We start from the raw sequence: 24,965 nt of genomic DNA, 5'->3' as shown, positions 1-24,965 counted from the left end.
TAGGGACTGTTACTGCCCTAGTTTAACAAGCGAAGAAACTGAGGCTCAGAGAAGTTGTGTACTGGACTGAAGGGCCCACGAACCAGGAAAGGAAGGACTGGTCTCCAACCAGCCAGGGAGAAACTGGTCAGAGTGAGGTTGGCTGCATTCAGCGGCGTCATGAATGTTCTGGGGACCCACAAAAGCTGAAGAAAGGGGCTGTAAGACAGAGACTTCTTCCAGCAAGAATGCAGTGCAGGTGCTGGGGGTGGGGGGTAGCCGATCATCGGGGTCTGGTGTTCGATGTGGTGGACCTCTGTAGAAGGGCACTGTAGACCTGGCAGTGAAAGAAAGCAGGTGGGGATCAGAGGACATATCCAGCCGCACCACAGGCCTGCAGACCTGTTGCTGTGGAGGGAAGGAGGGGGACAGTTATCCTGGTTGGGAGTTGCCCTGGAGACAAGCTGTGGACACTTGGACCTGATCCGGGACAGCAGTGCTCTGGTGTGAAAACATGAGGGTCTGGATTCAAATTCCCGTTCTGTGTTCTGCTGGCAGATATGGTTTCCTTTGGGTCCCTGTGTGTCGTCAGCGCAGGGAACGGCCCACCCAACTGATCCCGTGGTCGGAAGGCAGCTATGGCATGGCTCCTGGTATAGCAAAAGGGCTGTAAACACTCTCAGAGGGCCGGGGACAGAGTGGCAATGGGTGACTCTGGGCAGGAGCCTTCCCGAGGTGCCCGCCTCCTGCACGGTGGGGGCGTGGAGCGGGCGGGGGGCTCGGGTTCCACCGGAGAGGGACGTCAGGGGGCCCCAGCTCCTGCTCTGGGGCCAGTGCCCGGTCAGCTTCCGCTGCCTCTGCTGCCGCGTAGGACTCCCCGAGCCCTCCGAGCTCGCACTGTTTTCTCTTTCTCTTGTCAGATACCGACTCCCACGCAGGAAAAAGGAAGCACCTTTTGTCAGATGCTGCGGCCACTTCCTCTTCAGAAGGCTCCAGCCAGCCTTTCTCTTTGCAGAATGACGGGGCCGGCGCCGGGCGCCGGACTGCGTGTGGATCGGGCCTCTGGCTGTCACCGGCTTCCTGGTCCCTGGCCGGCCGGCGCCCGGAGCAGGCTGCTTGGCTGCTTCTCGGCTCCTCGGGGCTTCGTCCCTTCTGCAGGCCTGGCCCCCTGAGCCCGGCCCGCCTGGGGTGCACGCAGCCAGCCTCTTGGCCCCCTGGGGCTTCCTCCGTGGCCCCGGCGCCCCCCATTCCTCCCACGCACGCAGCTTCATGTCCCTGAGCCAGCCTGCCTGTCTGTTCCTCTCCATAGCTCGGTCCAGGAGTGTGATGACCGGCGAGCAGATGGCCGCCCTCCACCAGCCGTCCGCTCCCAACCCGCTGGAGAGGCCTATCAAGATGGGCTGGCTGAAGAAGCAGAGGTCCATCGTGAAGAACTGGCAACAGAGGTACTTCGTGCTGAGGGCGCAGCAGCTCTTCTACTACAAGGACGAAGAGGACACGAAGCCGCAGGTACCAGCCAGGCTGTTGGTCCCCACCAGCAGGGCTGTCAGCCTGTGCTCAGGTGAAGGAAACACCTGCAGGCCTTCTCCTTAGGCTAGATGTGCACCCATCCCCGAGGCGTCCCCTCTCTCCTTCCCACCGGGTTTTAGATCCATAAACTGAGTGGCAGAGAGGACAAAGGGCTCCTCCTCCGGGAAGCCCTGAGGGGAGCACTGAGGAGCTTCCTAAACTCAGCCTTGAGGTGAAGGCTGGTGATCCTGTCTTGATGGTGATGCTGAGCAGGAAGGCTCAGAGACAGCGGATTTGCCTTCAGGCAAATTGGTTTGTTTGTTCCGCCAACATTTATTGGGCATCTATTATGTACTAGACATTGTTTTGGGTACTTGAAATCAACCAGAGGGTGAAACAGATAAAAGTCTCTGTGTGTGGAACTTATAAAATAAGGGAGCAGACAGAAAATAATAAATAAGGAGAGTATGTGGTTTGTTAAAAAATGACTCGTTCCATGAGACTAAAAAAAAAAAAAAAAAGAATGGGTTAAGGGGATCCCGATCAAGCATCTGGGGAGTTGATATGATTTTACAAAGGGTGGGCAGTATGATTAAGGAGAGGCAGTTAGCCAGGTAGGATCTCTGGTGAAGGAGCACTTCAGGCAGAGAGGAAAGCCAGTGCAAAGGCCTGATGGGGAAGCATGTCTGCTGTGCGCTGAGAATACCAAGGAGGTCAGTGTGGGAACACCAGAGCTAGGGAAGGAGAGGATCAGATGGGATGGGGTCAGTGAGGGGAAAGTGGGGTCTAGGATCACAGTGAAGATATCAAAGAAGATGACCATTGAAGGACTTGAGGGTTTGTGCTGAGGACTATGGGGAAGCATTGCAGGGTTCTTAGCAGAAAGGGGACATTTCTTTGGCTTATGCTGTAAAAAGATGGCTCTGGCTACAATGTTCAAAATAGATTCAGGACCAGAGGAAGAAGGCACGAGGGTAACCTAGGGGAGAGGTTATATTGTTTAGAATATCAGTGGGGGTTGTGGGCTGGAGGAAAGTGATCAGGTTCCTGGTATACTTTGAAAGTACAGCAAACAGGATTTCCAGATGGAGTGGATGGGGCCCGAGAAGACTTTGGTCCTTAATCTTGGAACTAGTGATTCCTCCCGGCCATCCTGGTACATGAAGGTGAAAGGGCATGCTATTAACAATTATCCTGGGACCCCAGGTGTAAACTGCATGTCTTGGAGCAACCAAGACGGCTGGCCACCCATCTAGAGTCATGTCTGTGATGGTGGAAGAATAGGCTTTGCCAGAAGGAACTTATTAGGGAAGATAGACTCTAGAACCTTCTGGATCCAGAAAAAAAGCCCCAAGAAGAGTAAGGATATTGAGGGTGGATGGCTGGGAATGTAAAGAAACAAGACAGCAATTTTGGAAGAGGACAGATTTCTTTAAGAATAAGCTTGGGGATCTGTGACACATCAGCAGCACCTGGTTAACCAGGCCCTCCGCTTGAGTGTTTGTCACTGCAAAGGCTGAAGAAGGGCCAGAGACCCCACCACAAACTGGGTTCTTGTCCAGTGACCCATGCATGGTAACCAGAATTCTTTTTACTTTATGAACAACCCAGACCCTATCACAGCCAAGCAGTTATAGGCCAAGATGGTGGCGACTGGTGCGTGAGGAACCGATGCAGCCAGTCTTCCCATCCGCAGAATGAGGGAGGTGGCACCAAGGCATTAGCCTTCCCCCATCATCAGGAAGGACAGCTAAGTGGGGTTTACTTCCCCCAGGTATAGATGGTGAAAGGTACATGTCCAAGCTTGTATTCTTTCCCTGGCTCTTCTCCCAGGAAACTGGCCAGGTAACTATTTAATTATTCTGGACTCCTCTTTCTTCTTTTGTAGAATAAGACAATCATATCTGTCCTGCACTTATTATAGGCTCCAACAATATGAAGCATGTGTAAAAAAAATGTTTTGTGAAAGCATAAACTTGACGCCAATGATTAAATAAATTGTTAGAGGTCCTAGCTTCTCTCCTTTGCTTCTGAAGGAGGTAACTCAAAATCCTTCCAGGGATAAAGTAGCCTGAGATAATTAGGCAAAGCTTCTAGGATGAAAGTACGTTGTGTTTTTTTTTTTTTTTTAAGGAAATCTATTAATATAATACATCAGATCAGTAGGTTGAGATCAATAAGTCAAGTAAGGAAAAACTGCACAACCCCTAAATTGTGGTTTCAACCACAATTATCAGCATTTGATAAAATCCAATACTCATTTCAGATATAAAAAGGTTTTTGAAAAGCTTTTAGGGATGAAATGATAATGTATTAGAAAGAAGATTTTATTGTATATAGATATGGATACTTTGATTACAAAAGCTGCATGGTAGGAAATTTGGAAGGTGTGGAGGAGAACGAAGCAGAAAATGAAAATGATCCCATTAGCAAGAAATAGGCACCTAAATTCTCACTTTTTCCAGTTCTTTCTATACATATACCTTTAGGAACTCAGCTATTCTAAAGGCAAATTAATATAATAATATTCTTTAATTTAAAAATTAACAATTCATGAATTGTTATTATGATAATCAAATATTCTTTTACAATGTTATTCTTTTTTAATTTTTTTTATATTTTTTAATTTTTTTTTTAGATTTATTTATTTATTTGACAGACAGAAATCACAAGGAGGCAGAGAGGCAGGCAGAGAGAGAGGAGGAAGCAGGCTCCCCGCTGAGCAGAGAGCCCGATGTGGGGCTCGATCCCAGGACCCTGGGATCATGACCTGAGCCGAAGGCAGGGGCTTTAACCCACTGAGCCACCCAGGTGCCCTTACAATGTTATTCTTAATGGTGGCAGAATAGTCTACCGTATGGACATTCTGTAATTTATTTAACTAATTTTCTAATGAAAATAAGTTGAGAATTTGGGCTGGTATTTTTATACTATTATTACAAATAAGAGTTAAGTGGACATCTTTGTAGACTTTTTATATATCTGTAATTATTTCATTAAGATAAAGGAAATTTGTTTAAAATAAAGCACTTTCTTATGCTATCATTTAACATTGTTTTGGGATTCATAGATATTGCAAACATCTAGACATGACATGAGGGTGTCTGGGTGGCTCAGTTGATTAAGTATCTGCTTTTGGCTTGGGTCATGATGCTGGAGTCCCGGGATCGAGTCCCGCATTGGGTTCTCTGCTCAGTGGGGAGTCTGCTTCTCCCTCTGACCCTACCCCCTCTTGTGCTCTCTCACTCTCACTCTCTCAAATAAGTAAATACAATTTTTTAAAAAGAAAGAAAATATGACTATTTAAAAAAAAGAAATGACATGAAAGTTACAGACATGAGCTAAATTCTTGGGAAAAAAAGAAAGGCATATTTCTATGCTATGTTTCACCGTGGTTCTGGATGGACTAAGGACTTAAATGTAAAAAAAAAGAAAAACAAAAACAAAAAACTGAGTTCAGAATGCAGTTATCTGCATAATCTTTGGAAGGCACATGTTTTTCAAGCATAGTATAAGTAACAAAGACAGCATGAGGGAAAGGCTAATTTAATTACATAAATAAAAATACCTGTACCTTAAAAACCAACATCATAAAGTGAAAAAGCAAACAACAAGAAGAAAATTATTGTATATGTGTAAATGGTAAACAAATATTCATAATATTCAAGGTATTTTTTAAACCTATTAAAAAAATCCAAATAACTCAATAGAAAAGTGAGCAAATGATGCAAACAAACAATTTACCAAAGAAATGTAATCCCTAATATGTGTATAAAAATTTCGGTCTCAGTAAAATTAAGGATGTGCGATGTAATATAATGAGACATCACTGTCCCTAGCAATGCTTTTCTAGAAATTTTGGTGTTGGTAAGGACAGGGAATAGGAATTATTATAATGCAGAGCTGATGGAAATGAAAATCTGTACCACCTTTCTGGAGGGTAATACATGCTTTTTTTAAAAATGCAAGCTCTTTGACCCTGTATTTCTAATTCTAGGAATTTAACCAAAGTGACTGCTTAAGACTGGTGTAGATATAATTTTTAAAGTATTTTGTTTATTTATTTGAGAGAGAGAGAATGGGGTGGGAGATTGGGGAGACAAAGGGCGAAGCAGGCTTCCCGCTGAGCGGGAAGCGAGATGCAGGCTAGATCGCAGGACCCTGAGATCATGCCTGAGCCAAAGACAGCTGCTTAACTGACTGAGCCACCAAGGTGGCCCAAGACTGATGTAGATAATTAAATTTACCTGTATATGTTTTCATTACAGTATTGTTTATAATAGTGATATTGAAAACAATGCCCAGTGGTGAGGCTAAGTTATATCAAGGAACTTTTGTACATTAAACAACAGAATACAAGTCTGCTGTAATGCCCTAAATTAATACTTTTTGAAATGGAAAACCATCCATAATATTGCTTTGAAAACAAAAGCAAAAAAGGGCCTGTTTACAATGGAGGATGATGTATCTAACTAACCCCATTGTTGAAGGAAAAATGAATGAAGGTGAATTTATGGGAAAACGGCTGGGAAAGAAATACGCAGACCTGTTAATAGTGGTTATCTCCTCTGAGCACTGGAGTTTCACACAATTTTTAATTTTCCTCTTTTTTTGTTCATTTTCCAATCTTTCTATAAGGTATAATTTAGTTATAACTTTAAAAAGAACACACACATTTCTATCCTTTAAAAAAAAATCTCAGACAGAAACCCCAGTAAGTTTGGAGCAGTCAGGTGAAAAAGACCCTCAGGTACACAGATGATATGTATATAAGCTGGTACAATCTTTCTAGAAAGTCATTTGGCCGGATTTCTAAGAGCCAAAAAAACATCATACACTTATACTGAGTTATTTTATTTTTAGGAAGTAGTCCAAAAGAAATAAGATACATGCAGTGCTGTTTATAATGAGAAAGTTTGAACTTAATGTCCAACAAAGGAGAATGATTAAATAAATGATGGAACTCTGTCTGAAGGACTCCCATGCTTGCTTCCCAGGAAGCCTGGGGCTCGACAGAAGACAGTCTGTGCATTTTTCCCTCCGAGGTCTCAGTAAGGTCTGTCCAGCTTTAATAAGCTAATGCTTTGTAAATCTTTGACTTAGCTTAATATAACTCATTCCAAAAGGTTCTTTATCAGGGAAATTGTTTAAACCAGAACCTCAGGAGACTGCCCTCGAGTTCCTGCTAGAATGATCATTCTGGACAATCCTCCTTCGTTGTCCCCTTAGCTCATTTCCCTGCTTCTCTGGGACCTTAGTGCCGGTGGCTGACTGTCGGTGGCTGGGAAGTGTTTCACAAATTGCTCTCTGGTGGCCGAGCTGATCATGATGTAGCATTGGCCAATTTCCATGGTGTAAATACCCCAGCGTGGCTGATGTGGGCCTCTAGCATGACATCACTGAACAGAGTTGAGAAGAAGGGACAAAGCACAGTGTTTTATAGTATTATAACCACACAGATAGAACAGGTGTAAATAAACACATGAACAGAAATAATAGTAAAATACAGTAAGTCACTAGGAAGCGGTGAACTCTGAGTATTATTACCTTTATTTTTAATATAAAATATTTCGTCATAAGCTTCTATCATTAAACTTTTGATAACGGCTGTGTTTAACAACTGGCTCACATTGTTCCTGCAAGTGTGACAGTTCATTCTTACGGGTCTCTGTTTGGGGCACCCCACCGCCCTGGCTATCCGCCCTGCTTCATTGTTGTAGGACATGTGACCTCCTCCTTCCATGTTTGTACAGAGTCCACCCCTGTTGACTTGCATTGTGGGGGAGAACAGCCACTGGCACCCTTCCCTGTCCGGGGCCATCCTCCCTTCCCATCAGTGTCCCCGCCCCCCTACTGTCTCTCTTAGGATTTTTCTCTCTCTCCTCTCTTCATTTATGATGTGCAAGCCTCTTGTGCTCATTTCAGGAAGGTCTTGCAGTTTGCCATTTATGACTTGGTGTGAATACGTTTAGCTCTAATGGTTACTTCTTCCCCCAGAGTAAGTGGGACTTTTAAGTAAAGCCTTACTTGTCGTTCTGAAATCCCACTGACCAGGGTTTGATTCATAGCATTCTGATTAACTAGCGCTGTGATCTCAGATCAGCCAGTTAACCTCTCTGACCCTTACTTCCTCACGTCTCTAGTGGGGAAAATAACAGTCTGTCCTTCAGAGAGTTCTTACGAAGATTTAATGTGATAAAATATTCAGGGCATTTAGCACAGAGCCTGGCGCCTAGTAACTATTTGATGAATGGTACTAACATATTTTGCAATTTATTTTTACTGTTTTTGGATGAAAGTGATATGCTAGCTTTCCAGGTTGCTCTCCACCTACCTGTCTTCCTCTCCCATCCCATCATTATCCTGTCTGCCCTTCAGATGAATTTTAGGTGACAAAATTGCTGCTTCCCTTAAAGGGCCAACTTTTGATCTTGCAGGGTTGCATGTATCTACCAGGAAGTACAGTCAAAGAGATTGCCACGAACCCGGAAGAGGCGGGGAAGTTTGTCTTTGAAGTCATTCCAGGTAGGCAACCAAAGTGGGGACAGAGCTACATTATATTCCCATCTTACTTCTGTATCCTAGAAGTCAAGGCTGAATCTGTCAGCCAGCTAACCGACTGACCGAGTAAGAACGCATCATCGCTCTGTATGTATATATACTAGCTGATTAGCTAGCAGCCAACTAAGCGGGTGCACACTTGGTTCGACCCTGTAAGCATCTCATGAGGGCGCTCTTAGAGTCAACGTATTCCACTAGGCGCTTTCTCGCTACTCTGGAAAGTACATCAGCCCTGCTCACTAAAAGGAGCCCGGTTTCAAAGTTGAGTGGGATCTTAAAATGAACAGTTACAGTGTAAACCGAGCGTTGTGAAATTGCCATTGTGGTAGGTCACAAATGGTCTCTGTTAGCTACAGAGGTCAACAGTCACATGTGGTTCAACACGACCTAATAAGAAATGACAGCCGTGAATTACTGAGCGCTTAACACATGACAGGTGCTGAAAGTCCTGTATCGTGCATGTTAGCAGTGCACTGGAGGGGGCTTCTGCCCAGGGTAGAGTTCCCTTCTTCAAGTGCATCTGGGCTAAGGGGAGTTGGTCCACTCTGTCTCAAGGGGAATTGGTGTTTGTATGAGCCTGGCACACTGAGGCTGCTTCTCCCTGTCTCAGGCTCCTTTGCCAGCCCCAGCCTGGCTAGGAACTCCACACAGCAGGGGAGGCCACCAGTCCCCTGACTGGTAAGCACGCGCCCCTTCCCTTAACCTCCTCCTTACCGCTCACACAGGGCAGTGTGTGCATAAGACATGATGAAGAAGGCAATGTGGCCATAAGTTAGAGTGCCTGGTCTGGAGCTGGCCTGCCCTGCTCTGAATCCTGGCCCTGCCACTTTCTATTTGGGTAGCTGTGATCAAGTTATTTCATTTCTTCCTGCCTCTGTTTCTTTATCTGTGACATGGAGACAATGAAGAGGATAGTGAGAATGAAAGAAAGAACTCGATTTGGCACAATGAAATCGATTTGGCCCATTTGGTATAGTGACTGGTATATAGTTAGTACCATGTCAGTGTTTGACATTTGGGGATAACTAGAGGAAATTATAAGGTAGAAATCTATCCTGAAACTTGCTACTGCTATAGGAAACAAAGAAAAACAATTTTTAAAGTTCAGCTTTTCTGGGTGGCCTCCTCCCCAGTGGGCACTCCTTTTTTTTTTTTTTTTTAATCTGAAGTTCTGTCCATCTCTCTTCCTCCTCAAAAGAATAGTTTATTTTTTAGCCTCTCTTCCCCTGAGAAAGCCCCACTTCTTCCTACAAGATTCCTCTAGTCTGAGGACCCCTTTCCCAGCACAGTTCATGGGATGCAACCATCCATGGTAACGTGTGTCCCAAGCCTAAATTTCCTTTATGGGTAACCCTACTGAGAGGTCTTCCTTAGGATTCACTGTGGGCTTTGTACCCAAAGCTTAGTGCCCTTGAAGATTGCTAGGCTATGGTATCTCATTATCACGTACACTTGCAGGCCCCTGGGTGTGCTCATGCAAGTGCTTGCACGCACACGTGTCTCATAAGAACAAACAACAATTCTAAAGCAGTAATAAGGTAGGGAACCATTTTCCTAAAGGTTTCCTAAAGGAGCCATCATTCTCAAGTCTTCATTCAACTTAAAGTGAGGCAAGCTTCACTTTAGAGACTTTTTAGTTCCTCTTTTTGTCATGATCTTAGGCAAGACGATTCTCAGGGACCGACGCTGGGCCTGAGAAATGGCCTTCCTATTCAGGACCCTCTCTCTGTGATCACCTGTGTCACTATCACAAAAGCCAGAGAGAAGCCTTTCCTTGTAGCTCTGCTATGTGTTTCTTTCTTTAGAGCAGGCAAAAATTTAGGGCAAGCCTTGCTCTCCCTACTTACCTCTAGCAGAATAACTATCTGTTTTCCTTCCACCCAAAGGAAGTCATCAAGGATACAGAGAGTTATTCCTCTTGTTGCATTTCATTTTCATACTGCCTGGTGAGATGTAACAACAGATTTATTGAGTACCTGCTATGAGCCAGGCACTACTGTAGGAACCGGGAATCCAGAAAAGAACAAGCCTACACGATAGTCTAATGGGGGAGACTGACAGTGGACTGCTTATGATGGAATAAGTGCAATGGTAAAAATGAAAGCAAAGAAAGAGAGAAAAAATTCTGGTTGAGGTGGGGATAGTGGCCGGTCACTTACCATTTTTTTAAATTTTTTTTTACTTTTTAAAGAAGATTTTATTTATTAATTTGAGAGAGAGACAGAGATATTAAGAGAGAGCATGAGCAGAGGAGGGGGACTGGAGAGGGAGAAGCAGACTCTCCACTGAACAGGAAACCCAACTTGGGGCTCCGTCCCAGGACCCTGGGATCATGACCTGAGCTGAAGGCAAACACTTAACCAACTGAGCCACCCAGGTGCCCCTCACTTACCATTTTAAATAGAGCAGACACTCCAATGTGCCTCACATTAATTGTTTTATAGGGCAGCAAAAGATTTTTGAAATCCCTTTGCTTTTGATCTCTTGAACCTATCTAATATCATGGAGCTTCACCTTCTTTACCCTTTGGGATGACCTGATTTAGAATCCTTCTTGTCATCGGGTCATTGGCTTTTGATCAGAAGGATCAGTCCATCAAAGCCCTGGCCAGTCAGGAGCATCCTGAGAGCTGGGTGTGTCTCAATGGAGTTGAGAGACAAAACTAATGGCAAAACTAAAAGATCTCCCAGAAGTCAGGGTAAACTGAAAAGGCATGTTTTTTATACACAAGAGACTGGAGAATAAGCATGGTGGAGAAGGGTGCCAGATAAATTTCGGCCAAGGTCAAATTGGAAGCCATAGGGGCTAGTAGCAATTATTGGGAGAAAGATCAGGGGCCGAACCTTGAGTGTGGTGGTAACTTTCTGGGTGCCAATGGGCAGGTCTCTTTGCATCTCTGGACTTGAGTTCCATTAGCTACAGAGAGGAAATGATACTAGAGCCCCTTCTATTTCAAAATGATATTGTGATTCCTACAGGATTCTTTAGTTCTACCCTGACCACTTTTTACTTCCCATTTTACTTCTGGAAACACCTAGATCTCAGGAGTGGTCAGGGCCTCCATGGACTGACCCTTCTGGTCAGAAGAGCTGATGACCCAGTAATAGGATGGATTCCGAATCAGGCTGTCCCAAAGCATAAAAGAATGTAGTGATAGTAATTTAAGTTCAAGAGATCAGAACCAAAGGGATTTTGAAGGTCTTTTGTTGCTTTGTGAGAAAAGACAGGTTTGGGCACAACTGGAGTGCTAGAACAAACTCTTTTTGAGAGAAATGCCTTGACATTGTGAGAAGAATGAGTTGGTGCTTACACAGACACTTCGAAATTTAATAGCCACTTGTAATCAAAAGGGAATGCTATTATGTTCTTATCCTTCCTAAGACCTGTGCTTGATGCTTTCCTTCTTCCTCTCTTTTCCTTCTCTGACCCGCTTTTTCTTTTTGTCGCTTTCTTTCATTCTTTCTCTTGGCATCCTCTCCCTGTTCCACCCCCTTGTCATTTCTGCCACCCTGTTGTCTGACAACACAAACCCAGGAAACATTACATATGTCTGTCCATAATCATGGGCTTAAAGTCCAAATGATAAAGAAAGTCCTAACAAACTTCATTTGTCCATCAACTATGTATTAAGAACCTACCGTTTATAATGTCTTGTGCAGGTAGGAGAGTAGAAATTCTGAATGGGAAGCACTGATTTTGTGAGAAAGGCACACACGTGCTCCTTGAGTTGCTGTTATCCTCCCCACCCCAACAGCTGAGCTCATGAGTAGCTTAGGAAAATATCCAAGCTGATGGTGACGGTGTGATGGACTGAAGTCTTCAAAATTGTATGGGCCGAGCCTCTCTTCTCTAACACCGACACTGCCCCCTGAACTTCTCTTCTTTTCTGGTAGGAAATGGCTTCTCTCCACCACAGGAGCAGATCTCAGCCCAAGGCATCCTCCTTGCAAACCATGGGTGTTCAGTGGTTTATGTATAGAATTAGGGTTTTGGGAGCATCGATGTTTGGTTCCCTTGAGGATAAGCAGATAAAAGCTTTTGTGTTATTTGAACCAAGGAAGCCACTGAGGTTCAACTTCCCTTCGCTTCCCTTCGTCCCAGCCGCTCACCACTCGAAGACTTTCATTACTATTACTTTTTCCTCCAGCCTCATGGGACCAGAGTCGCACAGGACAGGACTCCTATGTCCTCATGGCCAGCTCTCAGGCCGAGATGGAGGAGTGGGTTAAATTCCTTAAGAGAGTCGCTGGCACGCCCTCTGGAGGTAAGGACTCTGCAGGCTTTCCTGGGCCAGTGTCTGTGATGGCTCAAAGATGGGGAGTTAGTAGCTCCACACACGATCCCTCCCTGAACAGTGTTCAACAGAGACCACGAGAGGACAACTCTGAGGTTATGCTCGTTGCCAAGTATCTAGCTTCGCTCCCTGCATGAGCTCAAGAGGCAACTCTAGATTAGCCGGGCAAACTGCAGCCCTTTGCACCGCAGTGGCAAATGTGTACAACATTCTGTGGCACCAGGATTCTGCCCGGTTATGGGGTCATGGGGCCAGAGGGTGATGGCAAGATCTATACTGAAAGCTGGGGGAGGCTGATCAGCACAGGAAAGTGAAGCGGCTGGCTGAAACTGGGGCGGTCAGACTGGGGGGAGGTTCAGGAACTGTGTCCCACCCCCAGGTGCTCTGTGAATTCAGGGTGAACACTTTTCTGGGCTCCATGACTCATGTGTTTGAGTTTTCTGGCAACTCCGGTGTTGGGTCCACACTAGAGGAGAAACTGCTGTGAAAAAAATATCTGCAATTAACCCAGCATCCACAAGAGCCAAAATAGGCAGAGAGACCAGATGTCCATTGACAGATGAATGGATAAAGATGTGATATATATACATGTATATGTAGATATGTATTATGTGTGTGTGTGTATACACACACACACATATAGATATAATGGAATATTACCCAGCCATCAGAAAGAATGAAATCTTGCCCTTTGCAACGAGACAGATGGAACTAGAGGGTATTATGCTAAAAGAAAAAAGTCAGAGAAAGAGAAATACCTTATGGTTTCACTCATATGTGGAATTTAAGAAACAAAAAAGATGAACATAGGGGAAGGGAAGGAAAACCATAAAAGACCCTTAACTCTAGGAAACAAACTGAGGGTTGCTGGATGGGAGTTTGGTGGGGCAATGAGGTAACTGGGTGACGGGCAGGAAGGAGGGCACGTGATGGGATGAACACTGGGTATTCTATGTAAGTGATGACACACTAAATTCTACCCCTGAAACTAATAATACCCTGTATATTAACTAAATTGAATTTAAATACAAATTTGTAAAAAACTAAAACAAAACAAAAACATCTGCAATTGACAAAACAGGTGAATCCAGCATGTGTTTTTTCCTTTCATAAAAATATGAGGAACTGATGTGGGCCATCTCGAGTGATCACTTTCTGTCAGCTTTTTAGGAACACACTTTCTGTCAACTCCAGGATACCCGTATATAATTATTTATCAACTGTGCTGCCTATTATTTTGGAAGTCATGTGGGGGAGCTTTTTACAGTTCCAATATTAAATATTTATTGGATTGCCCAATGGTTTCTTTAGAAATTATGAGCACCATAACAACTTTGAGGAAATTTGAAAAAATATAGGAAAATAATTACCCCTACAACCAGCAGAGGAATTTTTATGCTTCCCTTCCAGGTAATATTCATATCTACATTCTTTTTTTTTTTTTTTTCCCAGAATGACAAGCATGGAATATATACAATACCTTTTATTTTATAGCTAAAGGCTTTTTCCCATGTTGTTATATCGATTCATTTCAGGGGTTATTTGGTTGCAAAAAGTAGAAATCGCATGCAATGATGTTAAACAAAGAGGGATTTACTGGGTCGGTATAGTAGCTACTCAGAAACTATGGGAGAATTGCCAAGAGGACTCAAGAGAGTGGGGCCAAGAACTGGACTATGGGCCCAGACCTTATCCTTTTGGATTCTCTGGGGCAGTGCAGCGTCGCATTCTGCTTTTCTCCGCGTGCCTGCCTGGGTTTGCATAAGTTAGCAGTGCTCCGGGACTTACTCCTGCCTATGGCCCCAGACAGCTGTGCCAGCTTCCCTGGACTTCTCTCTCAAGCAGAGCAGAGGCTGAGCTCAACCTCCACCACCCCATTCCAAACTCCTGAGAAAGAAGAGCCACCTGGCTCAGCTGGGGTCAGGAGACCCCTTGCAGACTCAGGAGCTGGGCCAAGGAGGCAGTCCTGCAGTCTGCGACCTGCCTAGCAGGGGGCTGGGAGAAAAAAAGTTACTGATGGGACACCCAAACTCCAGAGTGCCTGCCACCACTGTCTGAACAGCTGCATCCTATTACAAAAAGGGGAGCGTGGTTTCATTAACCATTTCCCAGTTCCTAGACACTTCATTTTTGATATGCTAATCAGTCCAAGATGAGATTTTTGATTAAAGCTCTCTTCTCTGCCATTCAGCTTGGAGAGGTTTAGCGGTGACCCTCCTTGTTGGCCCCGAGTCCTGTGGACCATTTCCTGCTTTCCCCAGCCTAGCGCTTTAATAGCCCCCATGCCTTATATGGTGCTTGGCTCAGCCTTGTCATGGGGAGCTGCTCTACTGGGTCCTACTCCAGGTGGGGATTTCTTCTTTCCCCTACCACGTGAGAAGCCAGCCGAGCGTAAATCCTGCAGGCCAGGGAAAGTCCAAGGGACGAGAAAGAAAGAGTACAGCATATTTATTTATTCAAAGAACAGAATTTGTCCCTGACGGGGCATTTCAGATGTGCCCAAAGCCTCTAGTTGCATCTGAATGCTAGATCTTGGGAGGAGAAGGCATTTTAAGACAACAGAGGGTCCAGTCTGAGGCCATGAAGCAAGCCTGACATTTGTTCGTCCTGTTTGTAAGTCAGGAAACTTCTGTCCTGAGGAAGTAGATGATTAGTCCGAGGGGCCCAGCTGCCAAGGAGTGGGGCTGGGGCTCCTGCCTCCATAGGCAGCTTTGTCACAGCAGACACTCGGAAAGTGCCTCTGAGCCGGGCCCGCTCAATCTGCAGGGCACATCCCTCAACCACTGGAAAGTCACTGAGAGATGCTGCTGCTGCTGCTGCTGCCTCTCTCCAGCCCTTCCTGATACTTTCTATGGCCTTTCCCACCCAGAAAAGCTCTCTTCTTAGCATCTCTAATACCAGCATCCTCCTTGAGGCGCCCTACCATCTTATCTGAATTACAACAGTGGTCCCAAAACCAGCTGCCTTGCTTTTCCCCAAATACCGGAGGTATGTTCCTGCCTCAGGCACATCGCTATTTGCTTGTCTGGAATCCTCTTTCCAGTGTGGCTGTGTGGCTTGGTACTCTGCTTTTTTGTAGGTCTTTGCTCAGACATCAGTGAGCCCTCCCTCCATCATCCCATCTGACATTGAATGCCTCCCTTGGCCTACCCTTGACCCTTCCTCTCCCTCTTTCCTTCTTCATTTTTCTCGTCAGTACTATCCTCTAGGAGCTTGCTAAATATTTCACTCATTTGTCCATAGTTGGTCTCCCCTGGTAAGAAGGAAACCTTCAATCTACTTGGCAGGAATCTCTTTCTCTGTTTTGCTCAGTGCTGTATCCCAGAATCGAAACAGTGCCTGACACAGTGGATGTGAAGGAATGGCCTTCTCTTCCCATGGTGGTCCAGGGTTCTACTCCTGTAGGCTCTCCTCCTTGCTTGGTGACCATCAGCTTACCTGGGAAACTATGTGGAAAATGGGTCGTTGCCTCTAGAATGATCTTGCTCGAAGTGTGTTAATGGTGAACTTTGGTGAAACTCTTCATGGTTTGTAGATCCCTTAGAGAATCTGATAAAAGCTGTGGAAGCTCTTCCCCAAAAATGGTCCCTTTGTACTACCCAGGTACGGAGTCCAAACTATGTTTTAGAAGTTATTCTCATGATGGTTTTGCAGAGCCAAGGCCTTTCTTGCCCCAGTCTCTTTTCTGGCTGCCGTTCTGCCTTGACAAGAAAGAAGGCCCACGTCGTTCCCATGACACGCCCAGCTTTTTCCCCTTGGCTCCTCCTGCCTCCTAGCTGCTCTGAACATTCCTCTCACCTTGTCCCATTCTGGGACCATTTCCAGTGCATCTCCACATGTCCCAGAAATTCTTGGACACCAGCTAGATGTCCAACAATTTAACTCAGTTCCGACACTATCTGCCTAGAGATAGAATTGGATTGCATGGGCAAAGGGCTCGGTACTGCAAGATGTCTCCCCTTTCATGCATTTCAGGTCCCAGTTTCAAGTCCAGATTGTCACCTGTGCTTTTGACCCAATGGCTATGGATTGGAGGTTCCAATGACCCCTTCTCTGGGTTCAATTAATTTGCCAAAGGGGGTCCCAGAACTGAGGAAACCAGTTTACTCAATAGACTGCCCCTTTATTATAAAAGGATCTAACTTAGGAACAGCCAGATGGAAGAGATGCATGGGTCAAGGTGTGGCAAAGACCATCTCAAGGAATACCAGTCTCCCGGAAATCTTCAGGTATCCATCAACCCAGAAATTCTCCAAACCCCATAGCCTTTTAGGTTTTATGGAGACTATTGCATCTGTATGATTGATTAAATCATTGACTGTTTGTTCTGAACATAATCTCCAGCTCCTCCCCCTTCTCTGGAGGTCAGTGGGTGGGACAGAACGCTCTAATCCTGTAATCACTAGGTTGGTTCTACTGTTAATCAGCCCACATCCAAGGTGCTTTTCTTAGCTCGCCTCATTAACATAACAAAAGATACCTTTTCTCTCTCCTCCAAGCAAATTCCAAGAGTTTGAGGAGCTCCATGGCAGGAAATGGGTGAAAGACCAAAAAACATTTCTTATAGTAAACCACCCCTCCCTCCGCCAGACGCTAGGTGCTGCCTGGATCCTCACCCTGAAGCCAAATGTCTGCCCCACCCCCAGGGAGCAGGCAGGCCACATTGCAAAATGCTGATTGGTCGGAAATCCTGCCTAGTTCTGCTCTGACCAACCTGGTTGTAAGGCCTGGGCCAGGTCCCGTGTTTTAAGCGTATTTGTGTGTTTGCCAACACTAGGCATAGAGTATATGAACAGTGGGTTGTTACATGCCTTGGATTCCTTTTCTTCCTCTTCTTTCCTAAGTTGTCCACATCGTTCAGAACATGATTTCACAATCTACCGCAGGGTTAGCCCGTGGGAGTGTCCTATCTCTGTGATTCATTGTTACTCCGTGTGTTCTGATTCCTTTTCTCTAGATAAACTGCATATTAAGAAGGATGCCTTTTTTCTTTCTTTTTCTCTTTTACCGTCTGCCCAAGAAGTTTGATTTTTCCTTATTTTCAGTAGTTCCCCCATCCCTGGGGACAGATAACTTTTTTTTTTTTTTAAGATTTATTTACTCTATTTGAGAGAGCGAGAGAGTGAGCTTGAGCTCAGGGAGGGACAGAGGGAGAGAGAAAGAATCTCCAGCAGACTCCTTTTTTAGTGTGGAGCCTGACACGGGCCTCGTTCCCACGACCCTGAGACCACGACCTGAGCCGAAATTTAGAGTTGAACGCTCAACCCACTGAGCCACACAGGCGCCCCAAGACAGATACTTATTCATTCATTTACTCAACAAATATTTCTTGAGCATGAGCCAAGCACTGTGCTAGCTCTGGGGATACCCCAGTGAGAAAAGACTAAGTCTCCTCTAAGTCTAATAGAAGACAGAAATGAATCGACCCCCAAACCAACATTACAACTGGCAAAAGTACCATGAAGGAAGAACCCATAATGCACGGTGGGGAGAAATGTCTTTGTCAAGAAGTTTAGGGAAAGCTTCCCTGAACTAGTGATGATTAAGCTTAATTAAATCTGAAGGGTTAGTAGAGGCTGAGTAGGCAAAGGAGGGAGAAGAGGAACAGTATCTCAGTCAGAGGAATAGCACATACCAAGGTCCTGTGACAGAAAGGAGAACAGGCTCTGGAGTGAGAGGAACAGTGGACATAGCCTTGCTAAAGCTGTCGGTCTTCCTCCTAAGGCAGCTTGGATGAGGGTGGTGCTGGTGAAGATGAAGAAAAGTAAGCAGGTGTGCAGAACATTTCCAAGGCAACGTTGCCACGACATGGGTGTGAATGTGGCATGGAAAGAGAATGTGGTGTCGATGGAGTCTTTGATTCCCAGCCTATGAGCCAAGGGAGGGATGAACACTGGGGGGGGTAGGCATCGCATTACTCCTCCTGGCAATCCCTCCTGCTCTCACCTGTCCCCTCATGATGCTGAGAGTCCATTCCAAGTCTCCTGGGCATGTCTGGCAGGGTTGCTGCACTTTTTGCTAAAATCTTCTCAACGGGAGGGGGGAATCGTCTCGGTTTACCCCACAACCCACCTCCAAGATCATTCTCTCTGAAGGCTTGACTGAACCACGTTCAACTCTGAAAGCATTTTCAGACAAGGGTGGGCTGGCTTCATCAACACTAAGTGAAATCCTGTGTTCCTGCCAGACACTTTGATATATGGGGCAATGCTGGTAAGGGCCTGTGCGGGGAATTTTTTTTTTTTTTAACCCACCTCCATTCTATCCCTTGAATGGCAGTTGACAATTAGCTGCTAAGTAAAAGGAGGCACTTATTTTTATTGCGGGCCCTGACAGCTTTATGTTCACTCTTTAAAAGCCAAGACTCATGTGTATAAAGGTGAGTGGGGAGGGGAAGTAGTGTGGGAAGGAGGGAGGGAGGGCCTGGGGCAGGTGCCGACAGATCCCATGATTTCCGCGCTGGAGTCAGAACCTGAGCAGTATTTACAAGCATGTGCTGATCTGGAAGCGAGAGAGGATGGTTCTTCCAGGTTGGAGAGGAGGGAAGGCTTGAGGCTGGCCCCGGCAGAGGCTGTGATTCCTCGGACCCCATCATGCCTCATGTTCTTAGGATGCCGCAGTGGGACCTGGGCTGTGGCTTTTCTGCCCTGGCACTGCTCTCTTGCTGGAATTTCAGGAGGAAAACCCCCAAGCTCCAAAAGAAAGGTATTTCTTCCCTATTTTGTGATTCAACTCTTCCACTAAAAGTCACTCTGCCCAGCTCCCCTTCCCTCTCCTATGGAGATGGGGCTATTTCTGGAACTGACCCCCTGGAAAGCAGGTACCAGGGCTGGGTCAAAAGGCGAGTGGGTGGGGGGCACCTGGGTGGCTCAGTGGGTTAAAGCCTCTGCCTTCGGCTTGGGTCATGATCCCAGGGTCCTAAGATCAAGCCCTGCATCGGGCTCTCTGCTCAGCAGAGGGCCTGCTTCCCCCTCCCTCTCTGCCTGCCTCTCTGCCTACTTGTGATTCCTCTCTCTCTGTCAAATAAATAAATAAAATCTTAAAAACAAAACAAAAAACACAAAAGGCCAGTGGGACAGGGGTGGTGCAGTCCCTCTGGGCTGGACCAGAGGCAGCGTGGGGAGGGGTTCTTGTCTTGAACCCAGGAGTGTATGTGTGATACGAAAGGGAGGGATGAGGTTAGAAAGGAGTTGACAGATAATCCTTCTGCTTTCGCTTCCCCAGAGCAACTCAGTATCCTGGGGCTGCCTAGCAAGTCTGAGGAGGAAGCTTAGAAGTAAAGGGTGGAGGAGGATGGCCACAGACAGAGACTAGGAAGCCTCTTACCCCTTTCTTCTTCCCCTTGAGACTTAATGATGTTTGAAATTTCACCTAGACAATTGTATTCCACTGGCTTTAAACAAGAAAGATTAAAGTACTAAATTTAGAATCATGAGGTAAATACAACAGTGGACAAGTTCCTAATCTAAGTCTCAGTTTATCCAACTGTAAAATGGAACAATAATATCTATTTTTGTAAGGTTCTTTTTTTTTTTTTAATTTCTTTTCAGTGTAACAGTATTCATTGTTTTTGCACCACATTTTGTAAGGTTCTTATGAGGACTAAGAGAACACACGACACCTTCTAGGGCATGTCTTCATAAAATTAGCTTAATTAATTAAATGCATTAATAATTAGAATTATTACACTATGTATTAGAATTAATCAATTAAGATTTGTACCCATTAAGATGGCAATGTCTCTATTAATAGTGACTGGACCAGAGTGAGGAGCAATTTTGAGTGAGTGACTGGCTGGCCAAGGGCAGGAAGAGCAGGGGCACTAGTTCCTTGAAGGAGTGGGGGCAGCCTGAGAGGCAGGGGAGCCTGAGGTGGAGAATGGTCTTCGAGTGCCTCCCACCCCACTGTCTGCTGTCTTCTTCCTTCCCTCATTTCCTTGGGGTCTAGGCTCTTTCATGTCTACCCAAGATCAAAGGGTAGTGATCAGGACTGAGAAGTCAGAGGTAGGTGTGACTCAGGACTGGGTCTTTGGAGTTCCAGGAAGGTATTCTATTCCAGACTCCTCATATGTGATTGGAGATGGAGAGTGACAAAGCTTGATTGAAACAAACTAAAGAAAACCAGGATGCTCTTCCTCTTCTGTTGGTCCTGTGGTATCTATAGCCTGCTGTGGCCATTTCTTGTTGGAGGGAAGAGCTCTGCCTGATTTCTAGGCTGGAGGCATGTAGTTCAGTGTCTTTGTTATATGGGTAATATGAAAACAGTGGGAGTGCTAAGAAGCACATGAGGTTGAGGGAAGGAAGGCCCAGGACACTCCAACATTTAGAGGACAGGGAGAATAGGAGGAATCATCTGAGAAGGCTGAGGAAGTGTGGCGCATGAGATAAACTGAGAACCAAGTGGGAGTGCCAAAAACCATGAGAAAAGTGTCTCAAGAAGGAGTGATTTGCTCTGTCACATGGTGCTGATAGAGCAGTTAAGAGGAAAACTGAGAATTTGACTTCTTGGTTTCAAAAATGTAAAGGCCATTGATCTCTTTGACAAGAGCAAGTTTGGAGAAGTGCTGATCAGAGTACTTTCAGAAGAGAAGGAGCAGAGGACGAGAGCAATGGGAGACCGCTGGTGAAAGCTCTTCAAGGACTGGTCCATCATGTGCCAGGCTCTGTGCCAGGAAATAAAAATAGAGGGTAAACCAGACGGGCTGTCTGCCTTTGAGGAGCCCACAGTCCAGAAGAAGAGAGACATGTTTAAAACTAAACTACCTGAGAAATGGTAGGATAGAGCTATCTATGGGAGCTCTGGGAGGACAGAGGAGGGAGGGACCAGTTCCCTCTGAGGAGAAGAGAGTTGGAACTCCTGCTGCTGGAAAATCAGGTTCCCAGGTGGGGAGAAGGAGGAAGGATGTTAGTTCCAGAGTTTTCAAAAGCAAAGACATTTTTTTCATTATTTTTATCCTAATCTCTAGCTACCAGAGAGACTGGTCCACAGCAGATACTCAGTTTGTATTTGTTGAATGACTTTGTGAATTCTAGTGGGAGGAGTTTACAAGAAACAGGGCTGCAAAAGAAACCATCACAATAATTTTGACAGTAGCAGCGAGGACAGAGAAGAGAGATGGTTTAATTTAGAAAGTGCTGATCGGTTTGGAGGGAAAGAGAGGGTGTTGCAGACAATCCTAATGCTCACCCTTCAGCTAATGAGGTTTGTTGAGTGCAAGTACCTTGTGTTGATGGCTTTGTACTCTCTGTGCCTAGGAAAGTGCCTGATGCTTTAGTGCTTGAGTGACTGAATGCTATTTATTGGGAAGAAGGCTACAGGATAAGTAGTGATTTGGGAATGTTGGGGGTGGGATGAGAGTGAGATTGGAGAAGACACTGGGGGGACTGCCATTAGACTTTTGATGGGAAAGGATGGATGGATAGATAGACAGATAGCTCTGAACCAGACATGTGGATTTACAAGTTATCAGTCTATAGGGGATATCCAAATGTACCGAATCATGGGACCTTGCCAAAGAGAATATCTAGAGGGAGGAGACGGCTGAGTTGGAATGCCAGGAAGCAACATACTAAAGGAGCAGGTGGAGGAAGGAGCACAGTAAAGGAGATTGCAGAGAAGCCGGCAAGGACATAGGAAGAGAATGAGAACAGATGGCTTTGTCATCATGTAGGGATAAAGTCTTGATGAGGAAAGAGAATCAACAGCATCAAGAGTCTTCAGGGAAGACTAGCAGGGTGTGGAATGGACATAGGCCATGCCTGGCCATTTCTGAACTGGAAATTGTATTGAGTGGATTGGGTGGAAAGACTCAGGCTAATGGAACCAGACTGGGATGGGCTGAGAGGCTGAGAGGTTGATAAGTGAAGAAGTAGAGCCCGTGAGGCTGGAAGTAGACATGTTCTCTTATGAGTATACTGATGAAGACAGGAAGACAAGTAGTGGTTGCTTGAGAGCTGGGACAGGAAGTTATTGTTTAATAAATTGGCAGACTTGGATGCACTTGGGCTCTTTCAATTGAAAAAAGAAAAATTTAAAATACAAAAGAAGTGAAGTCCTAGAAGAGGTAAGAAAAGATGGAACCCACAAGCTGAGAAAGCAACATTTTAGAGGAAAGCACAGGGTTGTTTTCTTCCTCTGAGAGCAGACAGACAGACAGGCAGAGGAGGAGGGACCAGAAAGTCAGGGCCTGGGGATGAGGATGTCATCATCATGTCCTCGCTTAGGAAGAGAAGTTAAAGAGGAGCCAAGGTCATCTGCTGAGATAGAGAAGGGAAGGAAGGGGTGGTGAGTGCAAGGCAAGTGGGGAAGATTTGGAACCAAGTTTTTCCCGAGATTGGGAATATGACCTTCCATGATATGGAATGCTGTGTGCCCTGGGAGCTCTGGGAGCTCTGGGTGACCAGATCGAGGAGTGGAGAGGGTACTGGGAATCAGCAGAGCTGAGATGATGGAGGAGAGATGAGGTTTGGGATGTGGGTTTGCTGGTGAGAGTGACATCACAACGATTGAGTGCAGGGCCTGGAAGGGATGAGAGGATGAGCACATCCTCTCATCCCTGGGGAGAAAAATTACAGGACTTGCTACCCAGACGGTTGCAAGAAGGAGCTGGATTCCAGGTCACCTGCAAACAGAGCATTTGCCTCTGGACCTTGGGAATAGAGCTCCCATCTGACAGCACTGACGTCTCCACATACATTCCCACATTGTGTTTGGGATATGGTTCCTTGTCAGGGTCCAGGGGCCCCCTTCAACCTGAGTTTCAGCTGCTCTGAAACCCATCTGCCTCCCTCTTTGAGGTGGCCCTCAAGGGATTTTTACAAATGCCATGTGGTCTGTTTTAAGTCAGATTATTTCAATCATTCACAGACATATAGGAACCAAATTCTATACTGCTGTTGATATTCTCTAATTGTTTCTTATTATATTGCATGTTGTCCTTTCATTTCCATGACTCAAGTGCAATCTTATTGAAAGCAAGAACCATATCCTACATTCTCTTGTCTGTATTACTCATTCCACAAGGCCTGCTGCTGACACTCAATAAATGTTAGTGTGAAGCTGAATTCTTTACCAAGGAGATCTCTACCAGTGCCTAAACTAAAGAAACACCACAGTTGTCATTAATCAGGGAAAGCACTTGCTTAAGAAATAATTCTTTAAGTAATTCAGCAAAACATACTCTCTATCTACCTTATGCCTGGCTGAACACTGGGGATGAAAAGAGAGCATCTCCATATTTCCAGCAATGGGGAACCTAGTCATGCAGAGAGTATGGGCACATACAAATAATTACCATACAGTGTCAAAAGGGATTGTGACATTTTAGAAGGAATACAGGTACACAAAGTAGCTACAAAGTCTCTCAGGCTGGGGTCAAGGAAAGCTTGGCAGATGTGATGATATTTGAGTCAGGCCAAGGAAGACAAATAGAATTCCAGCAAACAAGGAAGGAGAGATGAACAGATTGGGCAATGAGAAGACCATCCAAGGTCATGATGACTGGAGAGTGCTGTGGCTTTGGGGAACATCAGGGAGAGGTGTCTTCAGGGGCCTGACCTGAAGTCAGACTCGGGGGGCGGGATGGTCAGATCAAATGCCAACCCAAGCAATGCCAGCCCCAACTTTCAGACTCTAGCTACAAAAATAGTTCATCAAACAGTCTCACTGAAATGCAGTAAGTAAAACAGACAATAGTCCAGTGGATTTGGTTGGGAGTAGGGAGTACAAGGACCATACCCCCCCACAACCCCATGCTCAGTTCCTCCTAGATTCACCTCCCTTACTTCCCAGCACCTGATGTGATGAGGGGCTGCAGAGGAAGCCCCTAGGACTTTGAGGGATAATTTGGAAAATGCCACTATGACAATTGGGGAAGAAGTAGATGACTATTAAGAACAGGGTTGGGGGGCGAGGGAGTGTGCTTAGGTAAATTGGAGGTGGTTTAGAAAGGTAAGCAGCAAGAGAGTTTTGAAGACATCAGAAGGGAAGAGACCGCAGCTGTCATAGGTGAGAGAGTAGTCTAGTCTGGCTTAGGGCAGTGCTGGGAGTACAGAAGACGCAGTAGATTCAAGAGCTCAGGATAGCTTTTCCCAGGTGGAATCCACATTAGTTAGAGACTGGATACAGGGGACCCACCAGAGAGAGACACATGGGGAAAACCAAAGGACTTTGGGAAGCAGTGTCCTGGTAGTTGAAATGGTCATTGTAGCACAGGCCTAATTATGACAGAGGGAAAATCAGGCGGAGGTGAAGCCATGACCTGTCTTCTGAGCTTCCAGGAACCAAAGGGCCTGGGTACCTGGTAGGAGAATGGGTAGCCAATGATTATCCTGACTTAAAAACTAACCTTGTTGTACCACTGGGATGGGGAAATTATAGAGCCAAGTACTGACAGGGCTGGGTTAGAGCTGGTCCACACATGCTTTGCTGGAGGCAGTGTAATCTGGAAAAATATTTTTGGACAACAATTTGCATACCATTGAGTCAAAAAATGTTCAAACCACTTGACCTAGTAATTCAACGTGTGGGAATCTGCCCTAAGGAAATAGTTCAAAAGAGTAAAAAGCCTATGTTCACCCATCCAAATGTTAATTAATCAATTAAGCAATTAATTAGAAATTAT

At 45.5% G+C, this 24,965-nt stretch overlaps 1 protein-coding gene across 2 annotated transcripts in view; it reads left to right on the top strand.

The window, feature by feature from the left end:
• The window catches only part of ARHGAP25 (Rho GTPase activating protein 25), an 85,035-nt gene that overhangs the window by 40,339 nt on the left and 19,731 nt on the right, over positions 1-24,965 (top strand). The window contains exons 2-4 of one of the 2 annotated variants that reach the window (XM_047744673.1): positions 1,289-1,488; positions 7,926-8,013; positions 12,197-12,313. In XM_047744673.1, the coding sequence (XP_047600629.1) occupies positions 1,289-1,488; positions 7,926-8,013; positions 12,197-12,313 (405 nt within the window). Of the gene's footprint in view, positions 1-1,288; positions 1,489-7,925; positions 8,014-12,196; positions 12,314-18,891; positions 19,049-24,965 lie in introns of those variants that run through there. The other variant, XM_047744674.1, reaches the window with a different exon arrangement.

This window comes from Lutra lutra, chromosome 9 (genome assembly GCF_902655055.1).
Source record: "Lutra lutra chromosome 9, mLutLut1.2, whole genome shotgun sequence".
Classification (NCBI taxonomy): Eukaryota; Metazoa; Chordata; class Mammalia; order Carnivora; family Mustelidae; genus Lutra; species Lutra lutra.
This window is presented reverse-complemented; position numbering and strand designations above follow the sequence as displayed.